We start from the raw sequence: 12691 nt of genomic DNA, 5'->3' as shown, positions 1-12691 counted from the left end.
GAAAAACCAAATAGAAGATTCTCGATCCCACTTGTGAAGTCTATTTTGCAAGTACCACTACTCTCTAGTCGCTACCCCAAATGGCGCCTCTTACTCTTCTCACCACTAAACCCTTGTTCCTAAAACCCTCTCTCTCGCCATGCCCACCTCAAAACCCTAACCCTAATTTCGCCCCCATTTCTCTACTCTCCTCTTCTCTTTCTCTCTCCCTCCGCTTTCCGCCTTCTCCTCCTCTTTCTCCAATCCGTTGCTCGGGAAACAACGATGGAAATTTCAAGCAGGAGGTTGTGACGTATCCGAAACCAGAGGCGGTAGCGTGGTCACTGGCTCTTGCGAACACGGTACAGTTGATCGGTAACGTGGGAAAACCGGTGGAAATCAAGCGTCTCGCCAGTGGAAACGTCGTTGCTTGGACCAGATTGGGGGTTTACAAATCCTCTACTGAGACGACATGGTGAATCTGTTTTTATAACTGTTACATTATCTCTTGAGTGAGGCTATAATACTGTGCAATTTTTTACGAATCTGTACCATGGATTAATATTTCCATTTTTAAAGTTCAAACAATTTATTTGAACTGTTCAATATGATATCCATATGAAAATGTACGTGTAGATCAAAGTATAAATGTTTATAATTTTTTACTATTTTTTAGATAGGTAAAAAATAACGATTCTAGAGCATTCAAAAGTAGTGATCTTTTACCTAAACTAAATAAAATTTAGTCTACAAGTTCATTTTCATATGGAAATTTGTAGTATGGACTAATCCGCGCTATGCATAGTACCATATCATCACCCCTATCTCTTAAAATTTGCATAGTTTGATTGAAGTTTCATTTAATTTTCAGGGTGAATTTAACATTTTGGAATGAGTTGGCGCATGTTGCATACCAGCATGTGGAACCTGGTAAACAAATTTTTGTTTCAGGGAGATTGGTGTCGGATGAAGTTAAAGATAATGAGAATATACGAGAATACTTTAAGGTTACTATCTGAATCCATTGATTGTCTATTATTTTTGTTCAAAGTTTGCTTTTAGTTCTGTGTTTGGTGGTTGTGAATCTTGATTTAGGCTTTTACGGAGCTATATATGGGATAAAGTGATATTTTCACTGGGGATTTTATCCCTTAGTTTATCCATATAGGATACAATTGTTAGGTTTTAATCGTATTTCTTAACCAGATGTTATTTATATTGTCATTTTTATTCCATTGATGTCAATTCCTACTTGACATCTATCAAGTTTTTTTTTATTTAAAAAAAAAGGAATATTTCAATTCCATATTGAAAGGACAATTCTAGTTTGAATTAGATATACACAATTTCCCTTTGGAAATTTAAATTTGCTCTTTTCTACATTCAACAAATTTAGAGTTGCCTGTATTATGTGCATAAATATCCCTCAATTGCTTGCATTGGTAAAAATTTTCTTCTCATTCCGATACTATTGTCTTTGTAGTGTGCAAAAATAGGCAGTAAGGTGCTTTATATTTTTCTTTTCGTTTTAGGTGATGCAGGAAATTTTTGTATATTATTTATTGTCATATATTTTCTAGATAAACTAGTCTTATAGAAGATAATTTTGTTCCTTTTCATTGACTGAAACTGTTAGCTATTGGGCTTAAATTATATTTTATGGATGTCACCCGAAACTTATGACATCAATTTATTGTCAACCTGTATTTTGATTTGCCTTATAAAAGAGGATTTTTTTTTCTTTCCCTTTTCATAAGGTAACCAATATATGGTAATCATTGACAGGAACTGTTAGCTATTGTGCTTAAATTATATTTTTTATGAATGTCACCTGAAACTTATAAACCCTTCTGACTCTTATAATGTTTCGAATTGGTATTCAGGTTATTGTTAAACAGCTTAATTTTGTTCAAAATAGCTCCTCACCTGTTTCTTTTTATGACCCAAGGATGGCGCAGAACTCTCCAGGTACTATGCTTTAAGTGAGGCTACAGTACTATGCATAGTGCACATTGGTCAGTACTATGGACACATCATTTTTAAAGCCCAAATAGTAGATCCAATCTGTTGAACATTATTCCGTATAAAAATGTAATCGGAGGCCAAATTTTACATTTGTATACTTTTTTTTAGATAGGTAGAAAATCACTACTTTCCGATGGTTCATAATCTTTATATCAAGTGATTTTTTACCTTTCTAAAAGATGTAAATTTTGCATCCAAGTACATTTTCATATGGAAATCATGTTGAGCGGTTCAGATCGACTGTTTGTATTCTGAAAATAGAGAGATTCGGATCCATAGCACATACCAATGTGCACTATGCATAGTACCGTAGCCTCACTTTTTTGTTTTTGTCTTCATTCAGTTTTGTTTAGACTAAAACTGTGCATTTTTGGGTTCTTCAATTACCTAGCATTGATCAATTCAATTCTATAAAAAAAAAAGACAGGAAAGTGGCATTTACTTATCAACAAATTTTAAAGGGACCAAGAACAAATGATTAACTATTTTAATTTAAATTATATGGAGAGAAGAAAACCCTCTGAAATTACATTTCTGTCAGATTTAGTGAGAATTGACACTTTTTATTTTCTTGTGGAATTAGAATTTGAAATGTTTTGCAAGAAAAAAAAAATGGAATTTGAACAGTTGAAGTTCTTTTTCAGCTGCTGTTGAAAAGAGGTGGCAGGCTTTCTTTGCTAATCCCCTCGACTGGTGGGACAATCGCCGTAACAAGGTCATTTTTTATTCATACAACCTTTAATTTTTTATTTTATATTGCACCAGCCAGTCCATATGTCTAAGTCAGGGGCGGGAAAATAGAGATTGGGGGGGCTGAAAAATCAAATATAGTGTAATATCATTTTATAAAGGGGGCTAAAAGATATTAATGCATATAAAAATTACAAAATTTAATGGACCAAACTACAAATTTTCAAACTATAGGGGGTGCTTAGCACCCTTTCCCCACCACTATGTTCTGCCCCTGTAAGTACCATTGTTTCTGTACCAGGACCAGTGTAGTAATATTAGGTTTCTATGCGGTATGCGGAAGGGCACCGCATACCGCATATACGGTATGCGGCCGCATATGCGGATTTCTATGCGGATTTATATATGCAGATTTTAAAATAAGAATTCATATATATTTGAAAATTGAAATACATAGTAATACAAATAGGAATAAGAATTTATGAGTACAAATAGAAATACATAGTAATGACAACATGCCAATATCATCAGTAATAGTAAATTAGTAATACAGAGTAATACATTTCCTTGAGAATTACAGTAACCTGTTATTCCGATTCCAACATCAATGAAGTCCAATGGTTGGGATCTAAATAACAGGTTCAAGGAATAACAGCTGATTTATTATCAGTTTGGTCAGGTAAAAACCAACAAGTTCTGTAATAGTACAAATACATAATAATACATAGTAATACAAATACAAATACAAATAGTTAGAACAAATAATAGGTTCAAGGATTATATGCGGCCTGTTAAAACATATGCGGTCAAAAATATGCGGCCTAATATGCGGCCGCATATGCGGAACCGCATATTAAACCGCATATTGATTTTCTATGCGGTTCGGAACCGCATACGCATATGCGGCCGCATATGCGCCGCATATTACCTAATATTACTACACTGACCAGGACTGCATTTTTTTTGCATATTTGGACTCATTTTTGGCCAAAACTGGATGCTATAACATTCATCAAGTGCCTAAAATTGCATCTAATAGCACCCAGATTGAAAAACTTTGTTTCTGATAACTTGAAAATAAACATCTGATAATTTATTTGATAGTTGAATAATTTGCACTTTGATTTATGGTTTGGAAATACCCCCCCAAACCCATGATTTCAGGCACAAAGAGACTGGTGAAGGATTATGGATAATTAGCAAATACATTCCTCTTTGGGTTAATTCCCGACTCGAAATTTTGAACTCCAAAATGGACTGAAAGTCTGAAACTGCATTTCATATCAAAAAGGACCCAGAGTGAAATTTTTTGTTTCTGATAAAGTAAACATCTGACATTTATCTGATAATTTATAGAAAAATCCCAATGCTCCTGATTTCAAGCACAAAGACACCAATGAAGCGCTATGGATAAATAGCAAATACATTCCTGATTGGGTTAATTCGCAACTTGAAATTTTGGACTCCAGAATGGCCTCCATGCAAGATAATGATCGCAGCTCTACGGTCTCTTTTACAGATATGACCTCGTTGTAGCTTTCCCTCTTTTACAAGTATCATTTACACCCATTTAAAAGTGAGATATTTGCACATTGAAGGTAGTAGTGATGAATAGGTTACGTGTGATGTGCATCTCATTTTGTGGGTGGTATATTGATATATTTTGTGTTTTGTCTGGGCATATTATAAGTTTTGTAGGGACCTACATAGAAAATTGTCCCAGCTTTTGTTGCACTTTATCCTCTCCAATTTTGTACAAGCGTGGAGTGTTACCTGCCTCCCAATTATTTTTGTTATGCTGGCAGTGAATCATAACACGGTTTGAAGCAGAAACATGCTGACATGGTGGATCTGTGTGGCAGCGTATTCTCCAATACCAGAGATGATATGAAAATTACCTCTTGGATGATTATATTTGGTAGTTGGTTCTAAATGGATGTTTACATTTGCTATGTATTTGTTATTGCACTTGTAAGGTTAGGTGGAGACTGAAATGAGATGTATATCAGTATATAGAAATTTGATATCTTGGTTTGAGGTGACTGCTAAGTTTCTAGTGTTGTCGCTCTAAATTTGTGTATCTCAATTTCTCTACCTACCAGTCTTTTACAATTACAAATTTGTGGTATACCTTTTGAAGCATTGATATATGGTGACTCCTGAGATAATCATACAAGAGATGGTATATGTTGTGCCATACAATAAACAACTCAAGAAAAGGTGATATATTGTGGGTAAGAAGTTGCTATGACATTGCAATATCTTAGCATTCTCACCTTTTTTTATTTTTGAAAGTTTAAAATCTCTCGTTTGTTTTTATCACACCTAGCTAGGGATATAAATTGTGTCGTGTCGTGACCCTATCAAATATTTACATGTTGGTTTACTTATGTGTTGTGACTAAATCATCCTTCATAAAATATTTACATGATGAGTGTATTGGTCATGTTTGTTTATATTTAACTTTTTATTTGTTTGGTGATTTTAAGTTAATTTATATAAGATTCACTATTCAATCAAACAAAGATCTAAAGGTTCTGAATACACATGCTGTGACTAGACTAGTTTATGTGTCATGCTATGTCAATTTTATGAAAGATGATTATGACAGTAAACATGTGAGTCATGGCCCTGTTGTGAGGTTTCGGGTCACACCACCATTTTCTATACCTATGTGAGCCAACCCAAATGGAATATCCTGGAAAGCAACCCAACTAATGAAATATCTTGTCCATCCAATCACATCAGCCGTGTCAAATCATGAGACAAATATGAACCAAACATGATAGAAAGATTAGACTTCTTTGCCAATAATATAGTCTCCATTATAAACTCTGGTAGGTCACTATGTCTCCTCAAATGTATTATTATGTCTATACTCTATTAATGCACCCTTCTTCTAACATCTAACAACCGGCCATACAAAGTTGACCCTTTCATTATTCAATTTCTCACTCTCCTTTTAGAGAGAGAGAGAGAGAGAGAGAGAGAGAGAGAGAGAGCAAGGATTGGGAAACTCTTTGTGCATTGGATGCTTTTGTGCCTCTTAATATAGATTTTTAATTTCATGTGCTTCACTGTCAACACATGTACACTGTCGGAAGGTGGTCTCATACACTGAATACCATCCACCTAATTAGATGTTTAGGCTTAAACAAATAATAATAAGGACATTGAAAGTTCAAAAGGAAATGTACTGAAAGAATGGTCAGAATTTAGATTTGCTTTTTGTTACTTTATTCCATTTGATTATGTGCATGTATAATTTTGTAGATTCCTATAAATTGATTATTTCATGGAGTTGGTTTCTTTCTTTTTTTTCAACTTATAACGCTGTTTGATTATTCCAATTAAGAGAAAGGAATAATCAATCAAGAGAAGTTTTGCTTTGAACAAGAAGCATGTATGCTTTTTATATTCCAATTAATGTGCAAATTATCCACATATTTTCCATTATGTTGATTCAAGGCCTTGAATAAATACATAATTTTTTTTTGTGTCCTCTGTTTCTCCTGTTCTCTATAATGGATATGTTAGCTCTCATTAATTTAAAGGATTTTGTTAGAGACATCTCTATATGCATCTAATATTGTTTTTCATCAATTACTACATCATATAAAGAAATACACACAACAAGAAGAAAATATAATTTTAATCAACAAACTAATAATTTAATAATGTCTCCTTTGTACAATTAAAACAAGAACAAAAAATATTTCTCTAACCCCTCTCTGTGTAGACTTGAAACAACATTAAATCTTGCAACATATATAGAACAAGAAAATATGATTTTTTGTTTTTCTACTTGAGCTCAAATTCTCATTCTTTAATCCTCGTTCCTTCTCCCTTCCTTGGTTTTTCATTGCAGAGCCTTATGGTTTGTTAATTTGATCAGAGGCTTGTATGAACTTGGAAGTAATTTCCAAGCAAAAATTGGAAGCCAGCTGAGCTAACATATATAGTTCTCCCTTGTTTCTCTCTTCTCATGTTTTTTTTTTTTTTTTTTTTTTTTTGCATTTATTGGCTTGATGCAAGGCCTCTTGCCTCGGATCCTCTCATAATTCTCAGCCTTCTGCAATTGTTGATGAACATCCTGTAAAACCAACCATAATTAATAGTTAGATATTGCTAGTATAAAATATGAACAAATTTCCTATTATATTTGTTTGGTCATATATCAAAAGAAATTGAATAAAGACACTTACTCCCAGGGTACATCGCCGACAAGCATGAGATCACCATCTTTATCCTCGTATGTGATGGCAAAATCGGCTGCGCCACAACCATCCATCTCAAGAGAAAAGCACTTGAACAAGGCCTCCAAGGCCTCTCTTAGCTCCTTGTAACACTTATACAAGGTTAGGTCTACTTTACGCAAATACGGTGCACCATCCATGCTAACCTTTACAAACAAACCGCCGGTACCAGCCTCAGCCTCGGTTTTTGTATTAATATTTCTTGTGTGGAAGTTGTTCTTCCTGTAAGCTCTGATTGGTGGCCACCCAACCACTTGTGCTCTGCAATGCATAATCATGCAAGGAAACTAACATCAGCACAAATTAACCCTAGTTTTATTATTTGTAGATGCAAGGTTCAAAAATTAACCTTGCTGGCTAAATAAATGTTTTATTTTTTATTTTTTTAAACTCAAGTAGACTAATTGCAAGTATTCTTACTTGTTAGGTTTTGTGGAGTCGGTCGTAGCCTGGCAGGGCTCATCAGTTTGTTCAAGGGACCTTTTATTTCCTCTTGTGGGTACTACTGTCGGTTTCTCGGGCTCATCTGAGCCAGGCAAACCGAGCCGTAACTCGGTGGCCTTTAGGTTATCCATATCATGCACAAAGTTCGCTTCAGTTGCCACCTCCATTTTATGGTTATGCTTAACTTGTTTGGTGAAAGAAAACAGTTATAGGCTTTGAATTGGAAGATAAAAGAGAGAATTGCAAATGATGATGAAGATATGAGAAGAGAAGCATAGGACTATTCTTTTATAGTAATCTACATAGGAAAATCAAGTCAGATTATCTGTGACATGATATTATGTAACCTCAAGTGCAACGAGCAACAATTCAAGTTATTTAGCCCTTCTTTGTGGGACCCAAATTACAGTAACTTGGGCTATATATATTATGTGCCACAGAAATTCATTTAGTGGGAAAGTCTCATGCTTCCTTTCTGCTTTCCCTTTATCTTTTCTTTTCTAATAATTTTTAGTGGTGGGTCAATGTGACAAGTAGGCATGTCGGGTGGATTAGGTGCACCCATGAGGCACCGGTCGGACCAAAAGGGAGGCAAACCGGACCGACCACTGAACCGGACGGTTCTCTCATTGGCTTATGCGATCCTTTTGTTGGCTTTGGGATGTCACTACTCACTACGCCGTTGGATCTGGAAGCATCCCATGTGATTATGTGAACAACGCTCGGTGCATGTGTGATCTGTTAACCCTTGTTGTTGCGGGCCCCACCATTTCAAAGCATTCAAATACTAACTTACTTGGGCCGGATATTTAATCATTTTAAGAAAAAATAAATGTATTTTTTAAAAATTGAGAATTTGAATATACAATGGCAATTAATTCATAATAGATCTGGAGCAAAATTGAAAATTCGAATCCAATATGAAAGTAAAATCCAACATGCTATTAATTAACTGGACCCGTTTACCCAATTAGAATATAATTGGTTAAATTTACAAGATTGCTCTTGCGGGCCCACACGGCATGGGTTTCTGGCCTACGCGTTTTTTTGTTTAAAGAATTTCATTTTTTTTAAATAATCTGTTTTGGAAAATAAAACGAGATTGCAAGATTCTAATCACCTTTATTATTATTGAATTCACGCATGTTATGTTTGCCGGGTAGATAACGACCTGTCTCGATTTTTTGTGGCAATATTGATGTTATGATTAGTGTAGGAGATTGGTTTTGCAATTAGTTTCCTTTGCATCAAGTATTGTAAAATTCTTTGTTTGTTAGATAAATATATAACAAGTCAAAATTTGAAATAAAATTGACAACGTAAAATTCGTAATTCAGATATAATTTGATAATCATTTGTATTTTATAACACTAATAATAGATTGATATGTAAATAAGAAGAAAATAAAAAAAACTATAAATTTTGCGCATAATTCGAGTATTTTTTCTAAAATTATAAAGTACTCATGTAAAATATATAAATTATTCATAAAATTCACCAACACTCGTTTAACTTGACGATTCGTTATACAAACATTATACGGAACCTGTTGCAATGTTTCTGACTAAGAACTAGATAAAATAATTATTTCTTAATTTCACCTTAATACTTTGCCTAATCAAACGCCGACATAAGGCATCTTTGTATTGCCCTTTACTTCACCAAACTTATCATTATCAAAGAAACCGTCTTAATAATTAATTACTATATGCACTCACTTTCAAATAATAAAATATGTCCATAACTAGTAACCAATTCTTGTTCAAAATTAGAAAAAAATTATATAGGGTACAACCTACATTGACTTAATTAATTAATAGCATTGATCCTACATGTTCCTATAACATACTACACAAAGTATAGGAATCTGATGCTTTTTCACCAAGAAATTGATATTTTAATAAATGATGTTACCAGTATCTATAGGTCTGACTACCTACGATCCTTTAGGTAGATTTTTCTTTATTAAAAAAATAAAAAGGAGGTTCAAATGCCTCCAATTCTCATGTCTCCATTATACTTTTATTTGTTGAATTTTAATAAATTGAAAATTAAAACTTAAGTATTAAATTAAACGGTTAGATATGATCTATTAGTTTCTTGATGCCTATTACGACATTTGGATTTTATTTTGATTAGTATCAAGAACTTACAATATACTAATATGAATAATTTATAGACGTTGATTTTTCAACTTATTGATACGTATTAAAAATAAAACTAAAAAGTGATAATTTTTTTTGACATATGAGATTTAGGATTTTTATTATTATAAAATTAAAAAATAAAAAGCATAATGAAGATATATGGACCTCTCAGAAAATAATCCTTGTGGTAGAATTACCATGAAATTGAAAGGAATCTTATATTGAAAAATATTCCACCTTACTGTTGACCAAACCAAATATAGAAGTACTGAATATGTATTCAAACAAACTATGCATTTGCATTTTATTATTTGTCATCTAATTAACTATTGTACGTACCTTTTTATTTTTATTTTATTCTGACAAGATGTGTGTTTTTAACTGGCTTGTTGGTTTAGGCATGCTTTGATGATTTTTCTATGTAGATGTATCCAATTTTAAACTGACAAGATATTGTATTCTAGGGTATCAAAATCTTATTTATATTGCTCTGAATGGTTCAAATTTTAAATTCAGATAAAAATATAAATATTTTGTTTCCTCTGTATTACACTCCAATTGCACATATGTACACCAAAAATTATAAAATTTAGAGTTGCATATGTTGATGATCATGTTCTCAATAAATCCATGATTCTTTGATACTACTCTGAGGGTTGAATTCCCCTTTTTATTTTTTTTTACCTTTGATTTATAAGTAATTGTACAAGAATTCAAGACATGCTGTAATGATAAATTTGATTGTTGTTGGTAATATATATATATATATATATATATAGAGTACGGCTAACGCGCTTCCTCTAGCATATGGGCCGAAATGCTTCCGGTGAAAAGTTGAAATTTCAAAATCCAAAAAGTCGATCTGAACCGTTCATCTTCTTCTCCATATTAATATCTGCTTGGAGACCAAATTTTACATTTTTCTGAAATTTTGTACTATTTATTAAGCCATTTTGAAAATCACTGATCCAACGGTAGCTTCTGATTTTTACTGTTTGGTAAGCCACCGTTGGATCAGCAATTTTCAAAGTGGTTTAATAAATAGTAAAAAATTTCAGAAAAATGTAAAATTTGGTCTCCAAGCAGATATTAATATGGAGAAGAAGATGAACGGTTCAGATCGACTTTTTGGATTTTGAAATTTCAACTTTCCACCGGAAGCATTTCGGCCCATATGCTAGAGGAAGCACGTTAGCCGTACTCTATATATATATATATTTTTTTTTTTTGAATTGTTAATGTGAAGTGAGATTGTGGCATGATTTCAATTTTGTGAAATTATTTTTTCTCTATTTAAATTGAGATATTAATTATCAAGTATTAGTAGTAGTTTTGCCCCTAAAAGTGATTCTTAATTTTTATTTTCCCATTAGCACCAAATTGAATGATGGTTAAATTATAGAACATGTAGTTACCTATTACCCCTGGTTGAATTTGGGGCTAAAACAAATTAATTTACCGTAATTTTATTTTATAAGAAGATCAAAAAGTATTGATAGATACAAAAAAAAAAATACAAATACAGATTTAATTAAAGAAAATTACAAATTTGAGGGCTTGGTCCTCTTTTCCCTCACTACCACCTGTCCCTAATTTTGTCATTCAAAATGTGTTTTATTAAAAAAAATATCAATGAAATTGGTATGGACCAGTTAGTACAAACAATTTATGAATGCAGCACCAAATATTTATACTGTCATGAAAATTATAGACATATCACACGGTATCTTGTCTAGCAATATTTATATATGGTCCTACATGAAATAATACAGACAGCTCAATTTTGTTTATTTGACAGTTGACACCTATGTATGTGTGACAAACTATCTTCATTTGTCTTTTTGTGCTAAAAAAAAAAAATTAAATGCTAGCTCTTTCATTGGCATTCAAACAAAATACAGGTAATAATTTATATTGATGTCTGTGTTAAGACATTGTGGTTGCAACTAATTAAATGTGAGACAACAATTTTGTGTACGTGTGTGTATACATGAGAGGAGATGTGTGCTTTATTAGATATTTTGTGACATTAAATAAAAAATTGAAATATATCTTCTCCTTTAATTTTGCCAACCAAAAAGAAAAATAAATCATCCAATCAAAATTTAACACCAAAACCTACCACAAGATATAATAAGTTTCTTCATTTACAAATAACTTTTTGGCACTAAAAAAAAAGTGTGGATCCCCTGCGGCACCATAGAGGAATCTGCATGCTCTGCATTAACACACCGTTTGAGTTAATTTTTTTTGACCGTGCAATCAGAATTCAGATCAATTCAGTCCACGCTTATAACGTATGAGCTCTTTACAATTAGTGCAGATTTAAATTGGACGGTCCAGACCTTAACTCAAAATTTGAGTTAACTCATAGGATACAAATTCACCGCACAAGAAGTGGAAGATTTTATTTTTACCAGTAGGCTTATAAAAATATAAAAGGGAGGAAGAAAATCACAAGAGAAAAGGCATTTTTAAGGAAAATGTTAACGAAATTTTGTACAAGAAAGCATCTCATATTTGTCGCCATCGGAAGCTAGTAGAAATTAAGTAGAAAGTTTGTACAATCTATTTCAACAAGTACAAATTCTATATAAATTTGAATGTATACATGTTTCATAAATCTTAAATTTGTTGTGCACAAGTATGATGTGTTCTTTTAAAGTAACTTCAAATTTGAGTTTGAATCCGGCCTGTATAATCAAAATTCGGACTAGCATGCAATTAATCGGAAATAATCGATAATAATAAAAAATAATTAACCAATTAGTCGACAAAATCTGTAACGGTTTGATTACCGCCAATTACTAATCAACATATTAATCGGCCTAAATGGACGTTGTTTACAACAGTGATCCACAGTAGGCCTGGAAAAGCCCAAATCAAATTGATGTAATGAGCTTAGATTAGAGATTCCTATCGAACTATAGGATTCTCTCTTGGACGTTGTCTATTTGTTGTGTTGTAGAACACCACTTAAAATAGAAAAGTGGGTCCTGCTTGCAGCTAAAAAGCAGGTCGCTTCCCATGGAACCTGTTTATGTAGAGAAATCGCACTCCGGATCTCAGCTCACGTTAATGATAATTAGTCCCACAGTTTAAAACTGAATAAATTGGGGACAGTCATATAGCAACTTGGAGAGTCGTTAG

The 12691-nt window shown here is 32.9% G+C and overlaps 2 protein-coding genes across 2 annotated transcripts; one reads left to right on the top strand and one right to left on the bottom strand.

The window, feature by feature from the left end:
- The first annotated feature begins 58 nt into the window (after window positions 1-58).
- LOC144545335 (protein OSB1, mitochondrial-like) lies at window positions 59-4500 on the top strand. The gene is made up of 5 exons (XM_078293923.1): window positions 59-454; window positions 851-986; window positions 1863-1947; window positions 2649-2719; window positions 4051-4500. Exons 1-5 carry the CDS (start codon window positions 81-83, stop codon window positions 4228-4230), a joined length of 846 nt encoding a protein of 281 aa, XP_078150049.1. The 5' UTR covers window positions 59-80; the 3' UTR covers window positions 4231-4500.
- A 1839-nt stretch (window positions 4501-6339) lies between these two features.
- Window positions 6340-7657, bottom strand: LOC144545309 (auxin-responsive protein IAA31-like). Its single transcript, XM_078293900.1, has 3 exons — window positions 7371-7657; window positions 6900-7211; window positions 6340-6787 (listed from the first exon to the last, which is right to left on the bottom strand). The coding sequence occupies exons 1-3, from the start codon at window positions 7559-7561 to the stop codon at window positions 6712-6714; spliced, it is 579 nt and encodes a 192-aa protein (XP_078150026.1). The 5' UTR covers window positions 7562-7657; the 3' UTR covers window positions 6340-6711.
- Window positions 7658-12691: the final 5034 nt, after the last annotated feature.

The sequence above is a fragment of the Carex rostrata genome, chromosome 27 (assembly GCF_964058835.1).
Source record: "Carex rostrata chromosome 27, lpCarRost1.2, whole genome shotgun sequence".
Classification (NCBI taxonomy): domain Eukaryota; kingdom Viridiplantae; phylum Streptophyta; class Magnoliopsida; order Poales; family Cyperaceae; genus Carex; species Carex rostrata.
The sequence above is the reverse complement of the archived record's forward strand: the minus strand, read 5'-3'. Positions and strand labels throughout refer to the sequence as shown.

Coding starts and splice junctions, on each gene's coding strand:
- LOC144545309 (XM_078293900.1), bottom strand. CDS start 7,561: ATGGAGGTGGCAACTGAAGCGAACTTTGTGCATGATATGGATAACCTA. Junction 7,212..7,370: donor GACTCCACAAAACCTAACAA/GTAAGAATACTT, acceptor TATGCATTGCAG/AGCACAAGTGGTTGGGTGGC. Junction 6,788..6,899: donor GTCGGCGATGTACCCTGGGA/GTAAGTGTCTTT, acceptor TTGGTTTTACAG/GATGTTCATCAACAATTGCA.
- LOC144545335 (XM_078293923.1), top strand. CDS start 81: ATGGCGCCTCTTACTCTTCTCACCACTAAACCCTTGTTCCTAAAACCC. Junction 987..1,862: donor ATATACGAGAATACTTTAAG/GTTACTATCTGA, acceptor ATTGGTATTCAG/GTTATTGTTAAACAGCTTAA. Junction 2,720..4,050: donor GGGACAATCGCCGTAACAAG/GTCATTTTTTAT, acceptor GATAATTTATAG/AAAAATCCCAATGCTCCTGA.